The 23447-nt window shown below is 45.5% G+C and overlaps 1 protein-coding gene across 1 annotated transcript in view; it reads right to left on the minus strand.

Moving 5' to 3' along the window:
* Nucleotides 1-1037: 1037 nt before the first annotated feature.
* SMAD3 (SMAD family member 3) overlaps nucleotides 1038-23447 on the minus strand; it is a 112694-nt gene continuing 90284 nt past the window's right edge. Inside the window, exons 3-10 of the mRNA XM_061371151.1 lie at nucleotides 22698-22891; nucleotides 21712-21846; nucleotides 20949-21023; nucleotides 19562-19612; nucleotides 13085-13297; nucleotides 11861-11998; nucleotides 9051-9195; nucleotides 1038-5647 (exon numbers count right to left, since the gene is read on the minus strand). Coding sequence (XP_061227135.1) covers nucleotides 5524-5647; nucleotides 9051-9195; nucleotides 11861-11998; nucleotides 13085-13297; nucleotides 19562-19612; nucleotides 20949-21023; nucleotides 21712-21846; nucleotides 22698-22891 — 1075 coding nt within the window. The 3' untranslated portion in view covers nucleotides 1038-5523. The remainder of the gene's footprint in view (nucleotides 5648-9050; nucleotides 9196-11860; nucleotides 11999-13084; nucleotides 13298-19561; nucleotides 19613-20948; nucleotides 21024-21711; nucleotides 21847-22697; nucleotides 22892-23447) is intronic.

A 23447-nucleotide genomic window follows, 5' to 3' on the forward strand; every position in this document is an offset into this window, starting at 1 on the left:
AGGAGAAAATGGCAGTTGCATACAGTAACAGTGATCTGTTTCTCAGCCAGCCATGGATTGCTTTGATCAGGTTACAGACTTGCGGGTCTTGAGCACCTACAGTGAGCAGGTTTCCATCTGGAGCCCCAGTGCTCCCCAGTTCCAGGGTACCCAAGGGCTGGGAGGGAATCCCAGTCCTGGTCTGGCCTTTCAGCTTTAGGTACAGCCCTGGGGAAAAGGGAGGATGACACCTGCCTGTACAGACCAAGGCTTGTGACCCAGCTTCTGCCTGAAGTGAAGCCTCCATGCAGCATGGATTCACTCTCGGGTTTTAGCCAAGGGAGGCTTTGCCATTTTTCATTTACCTCCGGCCCGTATTTTGCTCCAGCTTCCCATTTTAGGGCAGACAAGACTCTGACCCTGAAACCCATGATACATTCAGGTGACAACGAGCAGAGCTCGCAGCTCAGAGCTGATTTACTACATCATGCTTGAGTTCTGGCAACCCCAGTACAAAACCTGGACGAGACCTGTTTATGACTGCATTGTTGGAAAAGTGAATGGAAAAAGTATTCTCGTAAATCCCATCAGGAAAACAACAAAAAACTCCCCGAGTCTGAGTGAAACCCGATGAGGAACGCTGGGAGCTCACGGAATTAGATCACCGTGCACCTTGGCTCCGGCAGTGATGGGGTTTGGGGAGTGCTCTCTCTCAGGCCAGCCGAATGCTGTGGCACCTGACCTGCCTTCCACTGCAACAGCTGCTTCCCTGGACATTCCATGGCTTGGAACTGCCTTTGAATCCCATTAGTTAAAAGAACTAGTTGTATTTTTAATTACTTTTTCAGATCTGGCTCTAATTTCTTAAATAAAACCATCCAAACTGTAAGAAGAATGAAGCTCTTACCTGTAACTGAGATCTCACATGGATTACTGGGAACAGCCTCCATTACACACACCTAAAGGTGCTGCTGCCTCTGAATTACCTGTGGCTTCAGGACTCCAGCGGTGTCCTTAAATACATTGTCACAACACTGTTATTTTCTCATGAGCCTCCGTTTTCCAATCAAAGTTTATTAAAATGTCAAAAATAGAACTTACAGTTTCACGTAGGAAAGAGGAGGGCATACACAGTACAGGCCTTTAGTAACAAAATAGGTGATAATGCGAACAAGCTAAAGCACGTAGGAGGCATCACTGCCCATTAACATACGATCTCAGATTAAGTCTAAACTAATGCAAACATGCTCGTACATATCTATCAAAGGAGGAAAGTGGGATGCTGCCATGGGGAGAGTGAGCAGCAGGGACTGCTGCAGGCTCCTCCAGTAGCCACGTACAGGAGGAAATGGAAGATGAACCAAAAACATTTATGGAGTAATTCCTCATTGTCTTTTAAAGCCTCATACATCAGAGCAGACCTGCAGAGCACCTGGAACCTGGCTAGGTGTTAAACGCTACAACAGCATCTCGGGGGAGGGCTCCTGCTGGGGAAGTCCTTGCTCTGCTCTGGTCACCAGGGTTTGCTGCTCGGGTCTGAGGGAATCTTACATCAAACTGCCTAATTTCTAGCAATCACCAGAAAGGGACATCTGAAAGGTTCAATTCTGAGTCCCTGTTTGCCCTTTCTGTTCAAAATTAAATATCTGATTCATCTGAATATTCCAGAAAGACAACATAAATACAAAAGCACGTACATGATAAAAACATCTACTGAACTTCTTAACCATACCGCTCAATCAGCTACGATAGTGACTAAGTATTTCTCATTCTAGCTTACCAGCTTATTTGTGAAATCCCGTTCCTCCTCCCTATCCAGTACCTTAGAGACCTGGGAAGCTCACGGTGTGTTGGGATGCGGCTGCAGTCCTTCACTGAGCTGTGCTGCTCCTCCTTCCTGTGCTCTCCCAGCTAGTAAGTAGGACAAGGCACTGTGTCCACACTTGCTGGGTGTTCTTCACCCTGCAAAGGACTCTGTGGTTCACACTGTGCTGATCCTTAAGGGGAGAAGGAACTAACTTATCTGTGATTCCTTCTCCAAGGTCACCCCCAGCCTTTTCACGGCACGGAGGGGTAGCCAGAGTGTTGGGGAGATCAGTTTCAATTAGATTTCTCCACCTTTGTACACAGCCATGCTGATTCCTGGAGATGGAATCAAATGGACAGCACTGGATTCTTTCTAAGCCGAACACAAAATACAAACTGAAATTCAGTTCAATACATTAATAATAAGAAAAAAACCCAAAACACAACAAGACCACGGTCGTTGAAAACCACAAGGCCATCAGTGTCATCTGCCAGCAGCCAGGCCCTTGTGTGTGGCTACGCCAAGTTAAGAGTCCAAGTTCCTGCTAGTGACTCTCTCCTAGTAACAAAAATGTATGAAATACGGTAAAACTAGCCAAGGCTACCACTAAAAATGAGAAGAGTTTCCAGTACAGGAATGGAATCTAAGCTAGGCCGTGGCTGACTGCATACGTCTGTGCTACATACCAGAGCTACTTCCAGAGAGGTTTAGGGAAACAGGGAAACCCGCCGTCATCTCCGGCCGAACGCTGCCTCTCCCCTCGCATTAGTGTCCTGGCCAACGGTGCAACTGAGCAGGTTTCACATCTGAAGGGGAATTTGTTTTCATCTGCCCCATCCTTTTCAGCTGTGCAACATCAAAGGAAGCTCGACCACACCATCCCCTGGATCCCAGCCCTTCCCCAGCCTCTCTCTTTGCATGGTCCAGGACTTTCCCTCTGACTTTATAAGGTAACTTTAGAAACCGTAAAGCTTTTATGAATTACTGAGAAGGCAAACAAAGGGGAGGGCAGGAAACTGGTATTTCAGTGGAGATAATCCTCTCCATTTTATCTAACTGCTGCTAGACCAGCTTCCATTTTCCATTTGAAGTCATTTTACTTAAGGGATGATGAGGTGAGATAACCAAAGCCTTCATGCACAACCCAAACCCCATTTTTCAAAAGGCAGCTATTAGTAACAGCAATTAATTATCCTTTATCAAGTAGAAGATACAAATCTGGTTCCTACCAGAAATCCAGGCCCAAATCCTACTTGGGCTTCGTGCTACAGTCAGGGTTTATTCCAGCTTGCAGCCTCTGAGCCAGGCCAGGTTCCTGTGCACACCATCAGCTCACACTGGAATTAAGATGTCATTCCTGTTGCTAATGCACAAGGCTCCACAGGGTCCAACTTCCTCCCTGATTATGTGGACAATGGAAACTGTTTGCTGGCTAAAATGAGCAAATACAACTTAAAGACACTCAGGGAGGAAACCTGGGGCCACCTTACATAGCACATCTTTCTCCCTCTCCCACTAAATCTCTCCTCAAAGTCACATACTTCCACAAAAGCAAGGATATATTTGTGTTTGCAACTATGTTAGAAACCTGCATCTGAAAGACTATGCCAAATCCATCCTCCACAACAACCTACTATTTAAGTGGCCAGAAAACACTTATACAGCTGCTCTTATTGCACAAGTCCATGCAATAAGAGATTTAACTAAAATCAGACACAATACAAAAGCCTGAAACAATGAAAGTCCTCAAGAACCTCCAGTGCTATCATACAAGCTGTATGGCACAGTGAGAGCTCCCAGTCCGCATTCCACAAGAGGATATTCCTGGATGGTTCAGGAGCCCGTCCACCACTGCATGGCTTCCTTGGAATTTCAATTCCATGTACAAAACGTTGCTTGTTTCCAGAAGAAATCTCTGCACAGCATCCCTTGGTGTGCCTGGTGGAACAAACACTAGCAGAGAGCCTCGTGGATGGTCTGTTCCTGGGTCTGCTGAACACGGGGCACCTCGCGCCCTGTTTTGCTGATGCTCAGGTCCAACAGTGGTGGGTTTTTGCAGACCAGGCAGTGGGGCTGATATTGGAGTGGTCCTGAAGAAAAAGCCTCTACAGGTACTCGGGAATTCCTGATGGGTGTTTGAAATGCTTCTGCAGTCTGCACCCGTGGGGGACCTCAGTGCTCTGGGGCTGCAACCACAGCCTGGCACTGCAAGAAAACTGCTCCTGAACTCGGTGGTGCTGCTTGGTGTTGCATCTGGGAGCACAACAGGACTAAAGCCTGAACACAAAGTCCATCCGGGTCTGTCCTTCCCAGAGCCGGATCCAGCTCCTGTGTTTGCCTTTCATGTATAAAACCAGAAAAGGCAAAGAAGATTTCCATAGGAAACTGATTATCACTTTCTCCCCTCCCCCTTCTAATAGTTTGGCACAAATGCGTGTGATACTCAATGCAGATATAAAGAAACAGATAATGAGATAGCACTGACAAAGTTATGAGACTTACTTGGCAAATGTGAACCATAAAAACAAGTGCTAAGGGTTGGTTTTTTCCAGTTGTGGGAGTTGTCTGCCATGACAGTTGCTGCAGGGAAAAAATATCAGTCTGGAGCATGTCTGTTTAAAATGAACGCTTTATAATACAAGTAAATACACTCTCTCCCAATTTCTCCAGGCAACAGCACATCTCAGAGCATTGGAATCAGCTGAAATACGCTTTAAACACAAGGGGGTTGTGTCTGAGATGTCCTGGTTCACGTGCAGTCACATGTGACAGCACAGGACAACTGCGCATGCTGAAAGCAGCCGCGAGGGCCTGTTCACTTCCATCACTAGAGCAGACCTGGACACTGGCGTCACGAAGCCCCAACGTCTCCAGAAGTGGCAGATCCCATCCAACAGACTGAGAAAACAGAATTACAGACTTCTGGTGGTTAATGCACACAGACTGCAGGGTAACGAAGGCTTAACTTGGCCATGCAGAGCTCTCCATGTGACAAACATCTGCCTATGAGCAGCTCAAGTCAAACATCACTGCAGCAATATCAGAGGAGCCTTCAGTCTGGCCTCTTTTGCTTCACATCAATCCAGCCTGAGGCCATCAGGGTATCAGCTGCATCCCTCAGGCACGGAACAAGACTGCCTCCTTGTTAGCAGTCCAGTGTGGGAAATTCGTTCCTTTTGGGAGCATTACTGGGGGAATTAGTTCTTGTGTGTGCTTTAAACACTCTCTTTTCCCCTCCTGCTGCAATCCCAGGGAGGACAGGCACGGATCAGGTGGATGGTGATGGGAATGGACAAGCAAAACTCATCCCAAAGTCCCACGGTGCCTGGCTTTTCAGAGGTGCTGCATGACACGAGCCTGGAACTGTGTGAGGCAAATGGGAAGTTTCCTCTGTGGCTCCCATGTGTTCACAGCAGCACAGAAGGGGGGCTGGAGGCACAGCACGGCCTCCTCTCTGCTGAAACAAAGTCCAGTTCTTCATCATGATAAACTTCAGCCTCAAATTGTAACTGCGAAGGCCCAGAGCGCTGGAACCAAAGTGCTAACGGGTTCAGTGGAAGTGGCTTAAATGGGGAACTATAAAAACAAAATCGAACAAAACCCACTTTCTTTTTAGCAGATTGTTTTCCTCATCACTTCAATAACTGGGAATCCGTTCACTGTGTGTTTAACTAAGGGTTAAGCCAATTCCATTTTCCAGTCTTTGCTCCCCCCACCCATCCCCAGGAGATGTTTCCTTAGGAGACGCTGGAACAACGAATGCTCGGGGAGCCCATTTGTGTGAGGACCTTGTCCAGCCACTGCAAGGGGCCGTTGAGGTGCAGTTCAATCCAGCAGGGAGTACTGGTCACAGTCTGCCGCCTGCCAGAAAGAAGGGGTTGGGGAGAGAAGAAGAAAAAAGGAACAAAACTTTACCAATGTGAAGAGGTTTTGCAGCTACTGGAGCATTCTTTCCTGCTTAGACAACAGTCGTGCATGGGAGGCCAAAGGAATGTCTCTCTCCTCTGTAACACGCTTCTGGCCTACACTGCCAGCTGCTTTTCAAACCCCTACCTTTTCTCTTTACATTTATTACAATTCCAAAGGAACAGCTCACTACACAGCCTATTTACTACTCAGACTCCTGAAAGCAGGCAGCATTGGATCCCCTGAATGGAACGGAAGGTGTTTACCTAAGCACAGTTCTTCAGTTTTCTTTTACAGACCTCATTTTCCCTCTCCTGATTAGACAGCAACGTATGCAGGTTACCAAGTAAGTTCAGTTTCTCTATGGATAAGCCAAGGCTACTCTCATTTACCATATCTGCAGGTTCTGGCAGGATGTGGAAGTGATGGAGACATCCCCAGGCAGCCTTTCAGACTCCCCCCTGCAGCCCCTGTGCACTTGGAGCTGCTGCCGAGCAGCCTCTTTGCACAGCTCCGGAGGATGTGCTGGAGGGTTGAACCCTACCCTACATGTGCTGTGTAGGGGCTCTCCAACAGACCTGCGCTTGCTCGGCTGCCCTGAAAGAAGCAGAAGTGCTGCTGAGTGTAAAAGGTTGCAAACCCTCTCAGAAAAGCAGGAATGTGGCATTAAAACGTGTTTTAAAATCCCTCCAGAGCTGGCAGCTGTGGCTGGAGAGTAGAGGGGGATGCACTGCAGGCTCACTGCACATCCCCTGCCACAGAGCACATTCCCCCTCTCCTGTCTCCCTCTCTGTTACTCTCCCTGAGGCTGGACCCCATGGAGTGTCTCCAGATGGTAAAGCAGGGAGGGATGGGAAGGAAGAAAGGCCAAGGCACAGGGCATGGGGCTCTCCCTCCTCAGCCGAGGGATGGCCTAAGCCTTGTTCCATGTGGAGAGGCAGGGACAGCTGCTGTGGAGGAGGAAGATTACAAAGAGAGAGAACCAGCCTGGAAACAGCCTTGGTTTACACCCTCACTTCCCACAGAAGCTGTCCTTGGAATCTGCCTGTGGGAGGGAGAAGGCAAAGCCTGTGGGGCCAGGGAGAAACCGCTGCTGCGAAGGGGACCCTCTGCCTCATGGGGCTGCTCTGGGCTCCCACCACCATCCCTGCTCCTTCCTGGGCTCTGAGCACAGCTCTGCAGGGCTTTGGCCAAGGGCTCTGACCCGTTCTGCTGCTGCATCTGCAGCTCTCCTCCTTCGAACTGAGGATGGAAGCAGATCCCTGATGCACCCCACCCATTCCCGCTCAGGCCGTGCCCAGGAGTGGGTGTATGACAGGGCCTGCCCTATGCAGCCACTTCATGTGGTGAAGTGTTCTACATTAAAGGGTGTCTCATGGGCTGTTTTGGCAGGAGGACTGCAGGACGGGGGGCAAAGCACCTCTCGCTCTGTCAGCAAAGCACACAAACCTCCCAGGTCCAAGGTAAAACTAGGCTCAATTTAGCACAGAGCATTCCTCTTTGCTGCCTGAAACCAGTGTGAGCCATCCAACAAACCTGGCAACACCACAGACAGACCCACTGCCCATGGGGCTGCTGCCCTTCTGCCCTCTGCAGATCTACCACGGCAGCTTCATTCTGCCTTCCCACCAAGGTGACCCCTACTGACTCCAGCCTTTCCACAAGGCAAACCCTCAAAGCTCCCCATCCATGCCCTCAGCTTGTGGGCTCTCACTGCATGGAGGATAACGTCTGTATCACGGGCTGCTTGCGCAGTTGGTTTCCCCCCCTTCCCTCCACCAAATCCCTGGCATACCCAAGCACTAAACACCCCACCAGTTCCACTGCTCCAAAGGCCAAAGAGCTGAAGCAGAAATCACTGGAACAGCGCCCTGGATGCCGCTCCTGCAGTACCGTTCTCATATCTGAATCAGTTCAACAAACAAACGTGCTCTGACAAAGGCAATCTGATGTAGTATTCTGTGGCAAGGAAATGAAGGAGCAAGAGAGCAGCTTCGGCGCAGTCAGCGTGAGCGTAGGGTTTCACTGACTCCACTACTCTAATGAGATCGTTGACTTTCCGTAAGTCATGCTCATCTGGCTTTCATCAGGAGCGTGGCTGCGAGCCAGGGCTCAACGCCCTGGCCCGGGTGCAGGACAATTTCAAAACAAAATGGACTCCAAACATCTGGAGAAACGAAGAAAGCAGGAGAGTAACGTGCAGGGCGCAGGCTCCAGCTGATGCTCCAGCGTCCGTGCAAGGGGAGCACGGGCAGACAGCCCTGCGGCTCCAGGAGGCAGGGGCTGCCCCTGGATCTTCAAGGAAGGCCACAGATTTACAGCGTACACGCTCAAGTTGAGTATTTCAAAATCACATTTGGCTGAAATCTCTGCCAGCTCTCGTAAAACAACATTAATTTTCCAACGAATTTCATCTCTCCTGCTTGTAATATTAAACGCTGATTTCACTCCTTTTGCTACCTAGGGACATTGGCTTACTAATGCAAAGGAGCGACAGCAACACCAGCTATGGAGTACTCGTCCACTGCACTGCCCCCCCGTCCCCTGTGCTGTCAGAATAACCACCAGACCCTACTACCTCTTCTTATCTCCTGTATTGACTGAGAAAAACTGTAACCCTGTTTATCCCGCTGCCTCTGGTCACAATGAAGCAACTGCCCTATGACAAGCACTAAGGAAAGGATGAGGAGATTTAACTATAATTGTGCAGCAACTCTAACAGTTCTTCCATATATATATTTTCAAGCCAATCTGCTTTTACTTTAATCCCCTTAGTTCCTGATAAAGGAAGCATCAAACCCAAGCCATATCTATTAGGAAGCACTCACACTGATCCTGCCTGATAACAGTGTAGTCGTAAGACACTCAAACTAGCAAATATACATCTAATTTTAAGAAAGCCCAATGTAATAGTTCCTATAGGGGCCACTTGGATTTATCTGCTGTGCTTCAGGTAAAGCTCTTGGTTTCTAGAACACTGTAACCGAATACATGTGGTCTTCCCTGGTGTATGGCATAATTCTTCACTATGCAGGTGGCAAGATACTGGCTGCCCAGAGAAGCTGTGGCTGCCCCATCCCTGGCAGTGCTCAAGGTAAGGTTGGACACAGGGGCTTGGAGCAACCTGCTCCAGTGGAAGGTGTCCCTGCCCATGGCAGGGGTTGGAACTGGATGAACTTTAAGGACCCTTCCAACTCAAACCATTCCATGATTGCATGATCTGCATTACTGAAGAGACACTGTGCTAATTCCTCCCCACCTAAAAGCTGAGTGAAGCAGCTTTGCAGGACACCGTCCTAGGCTGTGGAAAACAGGGGTGGCAGCAGCAAGCCCAAGAGCTTCATTCCTAATGCCTCACCTGTATTCTGCTCCCCATCCCTTGACAAAGCTCATCCGGATGGTGCACATCCTGGTCAGCTGGTACACAGCTTCAAAGCCCTGGTTCACAGACTGAGCCAAGAGAGCGGCGAATTCCTGGTTGTTAAAAATCTTCAGGTTACATCCTGCGAGAAAAGGACATGACAGGAAGAAGGCATCAGCTGAACTGGATGAAGCAAGCCCTCTCTGAGGATGGAAAGAAACTCTGTGCCGCTCTCCCATATCCTCAGAACATGTGATACTGTACACAGACTGTTTAAACACAGCATTTCACAAACAGGAATCAAGGTTGCTGCATTTCCACAGCTCATATGCTGAAAAGGAAGAAAACCATGTTAGACAGAGACTGATGAATGCTAGAGCCCACACAGCAGATTGTGATCTATGAGACCAGACTTGGGATCTGCATATGGAGCCTCCTTCTATCTCCTTTACAATCATTTCCCTCACATTGTAATTTAAAAGCCTAACTATGACCGTAAGACTTCACAACAGCAATTCCTACAGGGCCCGAAAAGAAAGGAATGCACAGGCCCAAACCAGGAACTCACTGGTGTTGGATTTACATGGGGGCCATCAGCAGAAGTAATGGAGAAGTTCTGATGTGAAACTGCTCTGACAAGCCAGAAACCTGCTACCAGGGTTAAAAAGGCTGACAGCAGAGCTGCTCTGCTGTAATCCTCTCCTAAATTTATCAAATGCCAAAGAAACTTCCTTTAAAATTGGAGTTTTTCCCCCAGTGTTTAGACTCAGCTAAAAGACTGAGACCAAGTTATTCAACAGCCTCCCAGTACCTAAAGGGGCGGACAACAAAGCTTGGAGAGGGATTTTTTACAAGGCCAAGGGGAATGGCTTCAACCTGCCAGAGGGGAGACTGAGCTGAGCTCTTGGGCAGAAGCTCTTCCCTGTGAGGGTGCTGAGGCGCTGGCACAGGGTGCCCGGAGAAGCTGTGGCTGCCCCATCCCTGGCAGCGCTCAAGGCCAGGTTGGACACAGGGGCTTGGAGCAACCTGCTCTAATGGAAGGTGCCCCTGCCCATGGCAGGGGTTGGAACTGGGTGAGCTTTAAGGTCGCTTCCAACACAAACCAGCCTGGGATTTTATGATCCAACAGTTTTGAGGTGATAAAGGTGAAATAAAACAACATCCCTCATAGTTTAAACACATAAATAAATACACAACTCTTAAAAAAAACACTGCTACTCTTGCTTTCTCCCAGATAGCCATAAACAAGTTAAACTCCGAGATTTGGCACACAACTAATGCTCATTTGGGATCACATATGGGCCAAGTCTGAAAAACAACCATTTGGACTGTGATGAATTGTATTTTGCTAAAATCACTTCTGAGCCTACTCTCTTGGGCTGGACTCATACTGTCATCTGTTTTGGGTCGAACTGCATATACCAAAGTGTAACCACATGCAATAGCTCAGCAGCTGAAGAAACAACCAGCCATTTCTGTGCCTATAAAAAAGCACAGCCCAAGAACCATGTATCTTGCAGAGGGTTTGAAGGGATGCTGTGTCAGGCATACTGGGGACTAAGGTGGGGAAGTAAGAAGGGTGAGAGCATTGGGGCTGGACTGAGCACAGAGCTATTGCAAGGAAAGCGTAAAACTTGATGAGGATCTGTCTGCCAAGCTGTTCAGACTCCAGGACTGGCTGGGAACAGGTTCCTCCAGGACTGTGCCTTGGAGGAGCAGGTACAGCTCCATCCTATCAACAAGGCAATGAAGAAACTGCTTCAAACCCAGCAGAGATTTGAAGATGAGTCTGAGAAGGTGGCCAAAGGCTGTGGCAAAAGAAGGGAGGAGAGCTGGAGTCCAAAACATGTGCCTTAGATGAATCTGCAGTGGAAATGTGGGTTGTTTATGTCTTCAAATGTTGACTCCAGCCCGGGTGGACTCTTGTGATGTGGCTGGAGAATTAAGTCATGTTTGCAACACTGGCAGCTGCTTCCTAAGCATCTGAGAAAGGAAACCCATTCAGATAGGCCAGAGCTTGCAGTGCGTGGATCTCAAAAGAAAGACTATCTTTATTCAAGTATTTCTAAACAAAAATGTTTAGTTTTTAAATACACACATACTTTCAACTGTAAAGAAATCAGCTTCTGTAAGCCCAGCTAAATTCCATTTCAAATGGCAACCTCTCATACTAACTCTTTTGCATGTATCTAACAAAACAAGTATTTTCTTTCTACATAGATGCAATAAATTCTCTTGTAATCTTCCAGCTTACTTTAGACAGACGTTTGCTGTAACCAGAACAACGAGGTGCCTACAAAAGTGATTTCCTTAGAACGAATCTAATTCAGAAAGGATGGGGTAAGTTTTACTACACAAAAGTATCAATTTAGATTTGTTATGGGTGAATCTATATTAAGGATGAATTCTTACATTACATACTTAAAGGTGCAAACAGAATTATAAGCATGGCTCTCATAACACAATAACGGGTTGATAAAACACTGCATGGACAAATGGCAGATTCTGCTCTTAGTTCTGCTTAGATCCTGGGGTACTGTTTCTTCCTGCCTGCACGTAGTGCAAACCATTACTGGAGCATATGTAGTAGCTTCTTTCATCAGTACCTCATTCTTTGTGCTATAAAAAATGACCTGCTCGAGTTGTCAAGTTGCTTATAACAGGGTAAAAAAGGTTTCTGATTATTGCCAAGAACAGAGGTCAGCAAACCCATGCCCACCTTCACCAAGAGCTTGTTTCCCATAGCAAGTCCCCATCTGCAAAAGGTGAGACCTGCATAGGATCACAGACAAGGCATCCTTCCTTACCTGGTGGAATCTTGCAAACTGTCGCTGGGTGCCAGCCATAGCGTTGGTTGCAGTTGGGAGACTGGACAAAAATGGCACTGTCACTAAGGCACTCAGCAAACACTTCACCACCGATGTAGTAGAGTCTTACTCCTCTTCCTAGGAAACACAGAGCACAGTTTTGGTTTTACTCAGAACAATCATCTGCAAGAAGAGCTGGTAGAGATGTAGACACCTCTGCATGAGGCAGCTCTCAAAGCACAGCTGAACTCCCATTAGGGAGCAATAAATCTGCTCTGTGCGCGGGCTGAGCTGAGGAAGGCAGGAGGACCAATTTATAAAGTCAGAATTGCACCCTCTGGCCCCACTGTCAATCACAGCCAGCCTGCATGCATTTACCACCTCACAGACTGCTTACTCCAAACAGAGATGTGTCTGATATTTTCCAGATGAACATTCTATCAGTTAACATATGGTTTTCAGCCTTTTCTGAAAGTCATCGCAGCTGGATGCAACTGTTTGCTTATTTAGTTAGTGATTTGGAATTAAATTATACGCTTTCAAGCCATTGCCTCTTGCTTGAGACGACATTGTATACAAGGACAAACATACACTTCCCATAGGAGTTTGCACAAATTATTAAGATCTCAGTTAATAAAGAAACAAATTTCACCAAGACATCTTTGTTGCTCAAATAAACACTTGCTGTGGTCTTACATTCCTATTTTAGTATCTTGCTTTCATTCTTCCATAAAGCATAAGGAGCCTGCTGAATTTAAAGAATGAGTTCTGAATCTTGGTGAGGTTTTTTGGAGGTCGGGGTTTTTTTTGGTGCTAGAAGTCATATTAGAAAGATGTAAGGACAGATCTTCTGCTCAGGAAAGGGTATGAAGGGCAGCAAGACTAGGATAAAAAGCAAATAAAACGAAATTGAATGTTACCTTGAAGTGTAAGGAGGAGAAGTGGGAATTGAGATGAAAATCAAGGAACTAAGTTTCCATTTGTAAAAGAAACAGTCAGTTAGAAAATAAAACAGTGCAGGGTGGAAAGGAATTCCCAAGATCACCACTAACATCCATCCAAAGACAGAAGAGCACACGTAAAAGTTTAATCTCCGTTTCTGTTACATGCAGCGCTCTAAAACTGAGCAAGTTGTGTGCCAATTAGCTAATTAAAAAGCTTTACATGCAGGTCTCCACCTTCCACCTTGAAAGACACCGACTGACCCAAGGAAACAGCAATTACCAATGTGTCGTCTTGTGAGCTCCACTGCTGCGTTTCTGTTCACGTTGGACAGTAAACCAAGGCAGAAACGTTCAGAGTTAGATGGATCAGTGAAACCATCCACGGTCATAGAGGGCTGAGAGGCGTGGAAAGTCTCTCCCACTCGCTGGTTGAGTTCATAGTAGGATATGGAGCACCAGAACGCCGGCTCGCAGTAGGTAACAGGCTGCAGATCTGCACAGAAGAAGCAGCAAAATGAATCACAGGCCCTCAGGAGGGGAAGGGGGAGGATGAAAAAAGCTACTGCTTTAGAATATTGTTCTGCCTCATTCCTTGGGCTCACTTTAATCACCAAACTTTAATTACTTGACAGATTTTAATGGACCGCAGCTAGAAGGTTACATCATTCTGGAGCTTTTGGCACATGGAACAAATACCATTGAAGGTATTAGTCACTTAGCAAGTGAGGTGTCACTTAACTATCTTCATACTTGGAGAGAATGTAAAAATAAAGTTAGCTTTCCTATGAAATGTGGTATCACTTTTAGATAGCCAGTACCCTAAATGCAGAAAAGGAGAGAAAAGGAAGAACCAGAAAACCTTAGAAAGAGCAGATCACAAATCTGCTTTCACTCACACAGGTGTCCTGAACCCTTTTGCTGTGCACTTAAACCAAGCAGCAAGTCCAGCTTTCATTCTTACTGACCCTATGATCTCTCTGGCACTGGTGAAACTAGTAGAGTTGTCTGAAATATGCACCAAATTGTATGTAATATGGGCATTAAAGTGATGTAAAACTTAGATACTTTCTACCAGTACACTTGATCTCAAATTAACAACAGAAAATCCATTTCCTCAATAGATGATGGCACATCTCTTTTGTTAGGGTTAAGGTCTGAGTCAGCCTGTGGACTAAAGTTCATGAGCTGACTGAGGCTGAGGAAGTCTCAGGAAGATAATACTTCATATGTCAGAAAGGTGGGACATTCAAATAGCATCAAGTGATTTAACTGCTCCCACTGAAGCCAATGTGGTTTCAGCAGAGGAAGGCTCAAGTCAAATTTCTTGGAAATACTGCACTAGATGATGCCCAGTCCGGCTGCAAGCCAAGAATCTGCTGAGCAGAGGAAGCAGAGAGCAGACTGCACTGATAAGTGCTCCATTTCTCTCACTCAGTGCAAGAAATAAAAGCAAGAGAATTCCCTCCAGTCCTCCTCCCAGCTTATCACTTCATCCCCATTCAAATGGTGCTTAAAAGCAGAAGAGAACAGCTTCCCATCTGGCCAGAGAGTTAACATCAAGCAGCAAACCCCAGGTTTTTCCATAGGCTTTCCCATCTGTTGCTCCTGCAAGGCTCAGGCGAATCTGGGGCTTAAGAGATCAGCTCCAAAAAAATCAAAGACAGGTTTTTACCATCCCAGCTTCCTCTCACCCTGAGGAGAGTGTCTCGACAGAGGTTTGAGAGTCATTTCTCATCTGGTACCTGCTGTTATTCCTTTAGAAGCAGGCTGAAGCAGCCAAAAGACATGTTGGTTTCCTCTGTGTACGGTGGTGTATGAGTTCCCAAAGTAGCTAAGAATCAGAAAAAAACCTCTGGTTTCTGCTTTGTTAGAAGCTTTGCTGGCAGCAAATAAGGAACTGAACAGAAGTGCATTCTGAGGAACTCTGTAATCCTTAAGCAGAGCTTCAAAGTCTGTGAATTTTGAAGCTTATTCTTCACATCTTTCACAATCTATCTCTTTCCTAATTATATCATTTAAAAGAATATGCTCTATCACAAGCAAAGCCCCGTGTTCCTGCTCTCCTCCACACATTACGCCCACAAAAGAAACAACATATCTTCCTCTTATGGAAAAAGGACATTGCACTCAAAGTGAAAGCTAACAGAAGGCAGCTCAATACAACAGGGGTCTCTACAGCAATTTCAGAGATCTGGTGAGCAGACTGTCCCACTTTAAACAACGTCATAGCTTAAAGCAAGTCCCTCTCCTGATATGCTGAATGATATCATACTGGACACGGGGCTTTGAGCAACCTGGTGTAGTGGAAGGTGTCCCTGCTTGTGGCAGGGGCCTGGAACTGGATGAGCTTTAAGGTCCCTTCCAACCCAAACCACTCTGGGATTCTCTAAGTTTACTGTCTCTGCCTTTTTCTCTTGAATGACATATTCAGTTTTCCCACTGGAAATGGCCCCATCAGGCATATTTCTCCAACACCAGCCTTAATTCATCCATTAGCAGTTGGGGCCCACAGCAGGAACCTGTGCACATCATAACTGGCTCTGGGCTTCACATGACTCCAGTGCAACTTGACAGAGGTCCAGCAAATACCAGCACTAACACTGGTCTCTTAAGGTGCATCCACCCAGTTAAGAAAATAGACTGTGCTCCACAGGACTGTGCTCTTACTCCACAGCAAGAGCCTTTCTCATTGAAAGGCTGCTCAGCTACAGAAAATCACATCAACTCTTTTTAATCCTAACAATCCTTAAATTATGTCCTCAGATTGGTCCTATTTAAGTTATAAAACCACTGAGGCCTGTATTGCTCTTTATGGTTTCGTGGTCCTGCCCTTCAGAAACCACCTCCGCTTGCTTGCCCCTCAAGGGAACTGTGGATTCCCCACTGAAGGATGTACGGAAATGTTATTTCCGGCTTATTTGCAACTTGAGGAAAAGACACAAACCAACAAATCCTATTTTGACAAAAACCTGGCCTCTGACAAAATGCGACCAAGCTTTTAATGATGCTGCTTTCTGCTGTGATTTGTGGGCTTAGGCTTCAGCTTAAGCTGTCAGGGGATGGGCATGTTTCCTCTTGTGTAAGAGCTGTGCTGAATATTCATGTTCATTTTATGGATTTACTGTTTGGGGAAAAGTAAGACAATGTTGTTCTGCTAAAGCCAAAGAATCCTGAGGGGGTATACAGTCAAATAAAACATGATGCATTAAACCTACACAAAGCCTGCCTGAGTGATCTCCATACAATTTCAACTTTGGCTCAACTACGGCTTTGCCTTCACAAGCGTCCACTGAGTACTGGGATGCTCCCCATACTGCATCTTCCCTACAAAAGTACTATCTACTCCTAGAAACACAGAATAGTTTGGATTGGAAGGGACCTTCAGAGGTCATCTCATTCAGCTTAAAAATCACTGGCTGCAGTGTGTGCTCTAAGCAGAAGAGCAGTGGTTCTCATTTCAGCCAGTGCTTTTGATACACATTCGAAGTTACTGATCTGTGTTATCCAACTGGATTAGTTGCAGGCACATTTATTCTAACTCCCTCAGGACAAAAGATGAATAAGTGTACATGCTCTCTTCCCCTCTGCACACTTTGAGAAGGGCTGCCTCCTCTCTGCTTTGGGAAATGGTGTTTCAACACAAAGAGGAACAGAGGCTTATGTTCCTGATGGATTTGACCATAGGGGATGTGCTTATTTCACTTACAGCTTTTGCGTCAAGTCTTTTGTGGAGCGAACACTGACAATGGATTTCCTGTACACCAAGGGACTGCCTCACTCCAAAATAACAATGTGCATGGAACCACAGGCTTGGCCCTTGGCCAGTGTCAACTCCCTGACTTCATCCCAAATGTCCACATAATGCTGGCAACTCTCCTTTCATTTTGGTTGTTTTCTGTATCTTCTCCAGTTCGTATTTCAGTGATACAGAGGAGATCACTGGATATCTATAACTTCCATTTAAAGCTTATGTTTGACAACTGAGAATTTGACAGCATGAGCTGAAAGAAGGAAAAAAATAAATCCCAATATGTTACCTTGCAACACTTTTGTGCCTGTGAATGGAAAGATGAAACTCCCTGAGTTCCTTCAATCCCCTGCTACAGCCTTACAGCTTTATGCTGAAATGCATACATTGCTCCTCAAAGAAACCTTGCTTCCATTGTCCTACTTGGTTTGGCCCAAGTTCATTGCCTCTGTAATGCTCTGGAATATGGCCATGGGATTTAAGTCCAAAGTTCAGCTTACACTAAGTAAACTGTCTTAAAAGGCTCAAGTAGGTCTGGTCAAATAAATGGGCATCAATACTGTGATGCTATTTTCTTTAAGGCAATAATGTATTGCTGCTGGGTTGTTGCTGTTTATTATCCTCATTGCACACTGTTGTGTTGTTTCTATTCTATTAATTCTATTCCATTTCCTCCACAAACACACAGGGAAAGCCTGATTAAACTTCTGCAGATCAAAATACCATCCTAGACGCTGAAGCATTCTGCTAATCCACAGAATCCTATAGTGCAGCAAAAGCAGGAGCACTGCAGGCCATCAGCATCCAGTTCCAACCCCTGCCACAGGCAGGGACCCCTTCCACTGGAGCAGCTTGCTCCAAGCCCCTGTGTCAAACCTGGCTTTGAGCCCTGCCAGGGATGGGGCAGCCACAGCTTCTCTGGGCACCCTGTGCCAGCGCCTCAGCACCCTCACAGGGAAGAGCTTCTGCCTAAGAGCTCAGCTCAGTCTCCCCTCGGGCAGGTTCAAGCCATTCCCCTTGGCCTGTCCCTACAGGCCCTTGTCCCAAGCCCCTCTCCAGGTTTCCTGCAGCCCCTTTAGGCACTGGGGCTGCTCTAAGGTCTCCCCTTCAGGAGCCTTCTCTTCTCCAGGCTGACTCAGCCCAGCTCTCTCAGCCTGGCTCCAGAGCAGAGCTGCTCCAGCCCTTGCAGCATCTCTGTGGCCTCCCCTGAACTTGCGCCAACAGTTCCATGTCCCTCTTGTGTTGTGGGCCCCAAGAGCTGAATGCAGTTCTCCAAGGGGGATCTCACAAGAGCAGAGAGGGAAATGATGACAATTTTGTCAGATGACAGCTTTAACAGTGGCTCAGCTACATGCCACTTCATTTACTATTTTGTAGCTTCCTCACATGCAAAAACTGACAAAATCTTTAAGAGACAAGAAGTTCTCCATTTATGGAAGCTCTTGCCTAAAAGCAATACATATTTGATTTTCAAGCCTTCAAGGTATCTTAATGTTGGAAAGCTAAAATGCTTTTCTGATGTCTGCTCCTTAGACTACAAAGAGATTCTTTGTGGTTAACCAGCTTCACCTGCTCCTCCTTAGGTTTTGTCACCAGACAGCACATTACACATCCACTGAGCAGCATGCCTTAATAACTAGTGTCCTTCTTAGAAAACACACGTTAGGGCCTCTTTCCTAGAAACTCCTTTCTTCCTTATGTAAGGCAGATGCCACAACCAACTTGCCAGGTTGGTTTTGTGACATATAATGGGCTTTTTATGTTGAGGTTGAAAATAAATTGCTAGAAATTCTCCCCAACTCCCAGGCAGCACATTCAACCAAAAAGAAAAAAGGAAATAAAAATAAGCCAGCCATGTATTCTCTTTTTAGGCTTTAACAGCTAAAGCAAATAAAAATTCAGCGGCACTGTGGCAATACATCCCATGCTTTAAAAGAAGAGAAAAAGAGGGCAAAAAAAGAAGAAAAGAAATCCCCTCCTCAACAGCCCCAAGATATCCACAAGTCAGCCAATGACTGACAAATTCTGGAGCAATGTCAAAGTACTCCGTGCCAGGATTAAAAGCATATGTAAACTTTATGGCTATGGTTATTCAAGAGTAATCTCAAGTGGGCTCTGTCTGCTGGCTTAATGAACATTTAGAGAACTGATCCTGCAGCTAGCCAGAACTGTGAGTGCTTTTTATGACAGACTGTTGAGAGCAATTGCAGATAGGGTAAGAGCTCAAACTGATGAAGATCAGACATTTTATGTCTGCAGGTATGAAAATAAAGGGCAGAGCCATTTGAGACAGCAGCAGAGGTTCAGAGATAACCACAAAACCTCTAATAGTACCGCAAAGGTAAAGGCCTGGTTCCAGGCTCATTTGAGCGTAAGACTCCACAAACACCTCTAATGCTCAAATAAGGTTATCCATGACATCTATGCTTCTCCATACACCAGCATTCCTACCTTCTCTCCATTTATGTGGACTATCCAAACACACAGCAGCCACCTCCACTTTGCTCTGCTCAGCCCATGCTCGATTTCATACTATAACAACTTGCAAAACTGGGCCAGTTCTTCCAGTGGTTTAGGGCACTGGGACATGAGGGCTCTGGGCTGTTTTATCCCTGTGTGGTGTAGGGATGACCCTAAGGTAGATGTACTCTGTTGTCTGACATGATCCCAGCACTCAGTTTTGTTGGGAGAACACAAAATCACCAGCAAAATAGATGGACATATTATTTGCAAACCCATGTAATCAAATGAGTGTATTCTTGCTGTAATCCTTCACTCATTCTGGTATTTGTCTGGCAGCATTTCTTGGGTTTTTATTTAAGTCTGATGTAAGTTCAGATTTCTGTATTTTGTCTAGAATTACTATGAATCACTGTTATCACGGTAAAGAGGATAAGTGGAAAGGAACATCAACAATGCTCACAACCCCAGCAAAAGTGCACAATATCATCATTAAAATGTCACTACCTTGAGTGTAATTACACACCGTTCTCAAGATCACATGCTTACCCAGATTATTGTGTGCTGGAGACATAGGGTTTGGTGATAAGTTTGGAGAACCTGAAAATCAAGACATTGTAATTATTAGCACAGCATCTGCACAAGGGAAAACACTTCCACCAAATGTTCAGCTCTGCCTGGGCTTGTTGGAGGGATAACCTACTTCTCATTTAAGACTCATTTTGTGACACCAGCAGCTCCTGTGATGTTGATTACTTGAGCTTTCAAGTGCTATTACTTATATCAGCTTGCTACATCTGCAATACTGCTAAGCATCTTCATAATGCCTTCTCTTAAGCTTAACCCATTAATTTTCAAAACTGAGCAAGCAGTTGTCTGTTTTACTTGCAGTGATCAAAGCTCCAGGTTCCATCATGACAGCTACAGTTAGCTGGGCATTTAACAGCGTGATTTTACACTCCTAGGCACAAAACACATTCATAATCATAAAAAATGTATTATCAACAAATCTTACTGGTATAGGGAACATGGAGGATTGGCTCAAGATACACAGCTGTGACCAAACAACTGGCAAAATTTTATCCTAAATCATTTCAGTTTGGTCCACAAATTCTGTGCATGTATTTCAGATATCTGCACTTGGATGTCAGAGCAGCTTCCAGTCTCTGGATGCCACATGGAAGCACACAGGTGGTACAGCCCATTTCTGCTTTTCCTCTCACACTGAGTTTTGCTGGTTTCTGTAAAATGTGGTTTTCTACAAAGTCCATGACATCTGAAGGAAGGGATATAGCATTCAAACTTAAACTGGGTATTTATGACATCCCCCAGGCCAATCCCTCTCCAGTCCACTTTCCAAAAAGCCATACATATATTCCACATGCCAACCACATTACCAATAACTGTATGCACTAAAATGGATTGTCCCAATAGGCTTATGTTTGATGCAGAAAAACAAACCCACAGTGCCTTCTTCCATCTGTGTAATTGTGGTGAAAGACTGCAAATCATTCATGCCTCTTTTAGAATCCCACGTATGCTCTACGGCTGAAGACATGCACAGAAACCAAGGTTATTTGTGTGCAGTATTTGCATTAATTAGGTTCTGCATGTCTGTCTCTGTGTAAGTGCCATGTATTTGCATAACCCTCTTGTAAAGCATTAGCCTTTCTAACCAAGGGTGTGGTTTTGGTTTTCAAGCATAAGTTGTAAGAATGCAGGGTCCAATTCAGTGGTTCTTACGAGCAAATCCCAAATCAAGAAGATGCTTTCAACAGTTATTCCCATGTGCTTTACATGAGATGTCAGGCTACATTTGCACTCCTACTGGGATAAAACCTCAAACCACTGTCAGATCTTCAGTACCTCATAGGAAAACTTTCCGTGTCTCTGCTATGACCTAGAAAGCTGCAGTAAATGACAAAAGATGGCTTACCTGCATCCATGCTGGGGTTCATCTGGTGGTCACTTGTTTCTCCATCCTCACTCAAATAGCCTGGAGGGGGTGTCTCTGGAAGCACAAAATGATCATACTGTCATTGCAACTGTATGCAAAGTCTGGATTTTAGACACCAAAAACATTGACTTTGCTATTCACAAGGAGCTGTATTTCTTTTTTAGTATGTTTCTTCCTCAAGCTGCTGAAAGGAGGAGCTGGCACAACAGGGATGACAGTCATAGTATATATGTGTATAACTGAGGAGGGGGAAACAAAAAAATCCGGATTTTCAATCCCATCAAACTTTAAGCCCTGCAGACAGTTTTCTGTCCACATATTTTCCCTCTCCTGGTGTGCAGCTGCATAGCTTGTCCATGCAAATAAGGTGTAAATTGCTTGTAAAAGAGATACATAAATAGAAGAGCTCAATTTCATCAGAAATTTAGTTTTACTCAAACTAAAATGGCTGAATTTCATTCAAACCTAACCATGCAGAGGGAACATTCAGCTTCATATTCCACAATCAATAGAGCATGTGCTACTGAAGAGGTGAGTTTAAAGAAAACAAAACTATAAACAGCACTGCTGTGTGTCTACATTTACAGCCTTCATCTATTTTTGTATAGGTTCCCACTCCTTAGCTTCATAGTAACGATGGAAAGAAAGACTTTCCAATCATCCAGCTTGGCATATATAGGCACGATTCACTGTGCAATACAACCCTTTTCCCTCTGCTCGCTGTATGGAAGATATATGGTACCTGGAATGTAGTTGCTCTGTGGCTCGATACCTGCTGGGAAGTTAGTGTTCTCTGGAATAGAATGGCTATAATCATCTAACGGCGGGAACTCAGCTGGGATCTCTGTGTGCCGAGGCACCAGCACTGGAGGTAACACTGCACAAACAGAAAGGAAAAAAAGCACAAGAGCTTTAAAATAAAATGACTGAAACCCTAGAAAATGAAGAGAAACCAGTTTGGAGTAACACCCTTAAATACATGCAGCACCTAAGTCGCTAATTAAAGGACACAATTTGATAGTTGCTTCTGAAATAGCAGCAGTTAAAGATGCTATTCTTAACATCCCTCAGCTGGGGATGGGATACGTGCTTATCTGAGCACACCTAGTCTGTCTACCCCTTCTAAGGCAAAGAAACTGGTCTTCTTGAAAACCCATTTAGGATAAGTTATACCACATGATTCCAAGGGAATAAATTTCACATAAAATGAAAGAGCAAGGTAGGATTAGCATAAACATCCAGACTGGTTCTGCAGATTTGCACCAACACGCAGCAGAAGTATCCGCAGTTCCAGATGAAAGTCTCTCTCAGAGGCAGGAGGAGGCTTCAGAACAGGAAGTTCAGTTGTTCTGGGAGCTATTCTTAGATCCACTTCAACTTAAGTTTACCCTTAATTTAATACCAACACTTAGGGATACATACAACACTGTCACAGCTCATACTTGTATCTACTATGTGTGTGAGTTGTTTGTGTGCACACAATGAATGCCGCATTAGGAACCTGACAACAGTGCAACCTGCTCTACTTGGATTTTATCGATTTAAAATGGTATTTTCCCCTTGAGTGCAGATTCATAAATTATTCTACTGCATACAGTAAGAGATTAGCATCAATAATAAATACACTTCGGTTTTAAAACCCTACGCCTGCTGCTTTGTTCAATTTCAAAATACACTTATAAATCCCTTATGCTGGTACTGAGAAGCTGCACCCGGGGCCAGCAGTACCTGGGGTTTCCACTCTTTGGTAATGGTAAGGATTCACACAGACTTCATCCTTCTTCATGTTAAAGGCATACTCGCACATCTCCATGGCCCGCAGCTCATGGTGGCTATGAAGGTCTGGCCATCTCCACAGCCGGCAGTAGATCACATGGGGAAGACCCTTCCGGTGAGACACCTGGAGCCGGCCATCTAACGATCTGCAGTCAGAACACAGAGATGACAGTGATTTAGACTGGTACACAAGGGTAGTACTGAGCACATCCCATCAAACACTACACAGGGGAACCTAACGTGAAGACCGAAGGCTTCAGCAGGAGGGTCAAAGCAAAGGCCCAGCCAACTCAGCACCCTGACACCAGCCCAAAAGCTTCTGGTCACCAAAACCTTCTGAGACAGTGCTGCAAGGAGGCACTCCGGTCCAGTCTTCAGGTCAAGAGGAAATCTCTGAAACTGTAAAATATCTGTTATATAAAGGAGATTTATTCATTTTCAGAGCCTAATTTGGAGGCAGAGACAAGAGCCACAGCAAGTAAGAATACATCCCTTTAGTGACACTTCTTAAACTACCTAACAAGAGGTTTGTATCACTCTCAGCAATATATGCTGTGCATGGAAAGGTACATCTTAACATATGTGCTAAGAAAACTAGACTTTTAAGATACAGAGACATGAATTCCCATTGTGCAAGATTATCCAAAACTGACATAGATACCTTTCCTTCAAACAATGTTCCCAACTATTACAAACAAGCAG

This window comes from Neopsephotus bourkii, unplaced genomic scaffold (genome assembly GCF_033783945.1).
Source record: "Neopsephotus bourkii isolate Nb327-2 ecotype Australia unplaced genomic scaffold, CSIRO-AGI_Nbou_v1 NB_1572, whole genome shotgun sequence".
In the NCBI taxonomy this organism is placed as follows: Eukaryota; Metazoa; Chordata; class Aves; order Psittaciformes; family Psittacidae; genus Neopsephotus; species Neopsephotus bourkii.